At 41.6% G+C, this 1,499-nt stretch overlaps 1 protein-coding gene across 1 annotated transcript in view; it reads right to left on the bottom strand.

Annotated features, from left to right (window-relative positions):
* The window catches only part of Rhot1 (ras homolog family member T1), an 85,423-nt gene that overhangs the window by 29,797 nt on the left and 54,127 nt on the right, over positions 1–1,499 (bottom strand). The window contains exon 10 of the mRNA XM_023719855.1: positions 1,351–1,493. Coding sequence (XP_023575623.1) covers positions 1,351–1,493 — 143 coding nt within the window. The remainder of the gene's footprint in view (positions 1–1,350; positions 1,494–1,499) is intronic.

The raw sequence follows: 1,499 nt of genomic DNA, 5'->3' as shown, positions 1-1,499 counted from the left end.
CGGAGGGTTCCCTTAACACTCTAGGCACTGGGTCAGATAGTTTATAGCTACACTGTAGAGAAAGCCTCAAGACCAAGTTCATTAAAAAATAATAACATTCCAGGCATAGTGGCACACCCCTGTAATCTCAGCACTTAGAAGACTGAGGCAAGGCCAGCCAGATAATTCAGCAGGCTAAGAGCCTGTAGGACCAGGGTTACATCCCCACCCCCTACTCCTCCCCATGTGTTGGGCAGGATGGTGCATGCCTGTGATTCCAGTGCTAGGAGGGCTGAAAACAGGAGGATCACTACAAGTCTGAACTATACAGTGAGACCCTGTACCAAACACATTAAAAAACAAAACAAACAAACAAAAAAACCTGATCCTAAATTTTTCAACCTCGGGACTAACTTGCCAATAAACTAAAAGAAGATGATGACTGAGGCAGGATTGCTGCAAGTTTGAATTCAGCCTGAGCTACATAGTGAGACCCTATTTCAAAAACAAACAAAAAACTCAAATAACACTGGCTAGGGATGTAACAGTCACTGAGCATTTGCCTACATGAATAAGGTGTAAATTTAATCCCCTGCACTATGTAAACAAACACAGTAACAATAGCAATAAACAATGTAATGTCTTCAGCACCCAATAAATAAAATACAAATCTGCCCACATGGTGAAGGAGTACAAGAGCAATGGCATAGCCTATTTTCTTCAAACAAAAAGTACTAAAAGGGTCAGCAAGATAGCTCAGTGGTCTAAAGCAGCTGCTTAGGCAAGCACAGGGACCATGGTTCGATTCCCAGAACCACATGCCGCACCAGCCCCGCCCTCAGGGTGGGCTGATCCTGCCACAAAAAATAAATAAATAAATACTAAAATTTTATACTGTTTCCTAATACATCATCCAAAAGGAAATCCCTTCCCAATAAATTTATAGAACATTTAGTTCATTTAGAGATATTCAGCTCTGTTACAAATCCTGATCAGGAGCAGTTATAATTGAAGCATTTAGGATTTTTTTTTTTTTTTTGGCCAGTTTAGGCTGCCTTAAGTGGGGCTGTGGTGCGGGTTGTGGAGCTGGGGACTGAACTGCTGTCCTGTGCACCTCACTGCCTTTCCTCAAGTAGCGCTTTAAACAACTGAGCTAATTGGCAAGCCCTCAGTTGAGGCATTTAAGATCTGACAAACTTACAAAATGACAAATGTAATATTCCCTAATCTTTTTTTTTTTTTTTGTCAGAACCGGGTATTGAACTCAGGCCCTTGCACTTGCCAGGTAAGCACTTATTCTAGTGAGCTATCTCCCCGGCCCCCAATCTTAAATTAGCTGTGATTTTAGAGAAAGTGGTGAGAACTATACTTACGTCCACTGAGAAAGGAATCCCTGGTAGGTTATCCAACCTCTTTCATTTGTACAGACTGTGTTATTCACATCTGGTCCCCAAGGTATGTAAGGGAAAACTTTAAATAAATCTTTAAGTTCATCAGGTGACAAAGCACAGTCTCTGTCC

Source organism: Octodon degus, unplaced genomic scaffold (genome assembly GCF_000260255.1).
Source record: "Octodon degus isolate 3935 unplaced genomic scaffold, OctDeg1.0 scaffold00072, whole genome shotgun sequence".
In the NCBI taxonomy this organism is placed as follows: Eukaryota; Metazoa; Chordata; class Mammalia; order Rodentia; family Octodontidae; genus Octodon; species Octodon degus.
The sequence above is the reverse complement of the archived record's forward strand: the minus strand, read 5'-3'. Positions and strand labels throughout refer to the sequence as shown.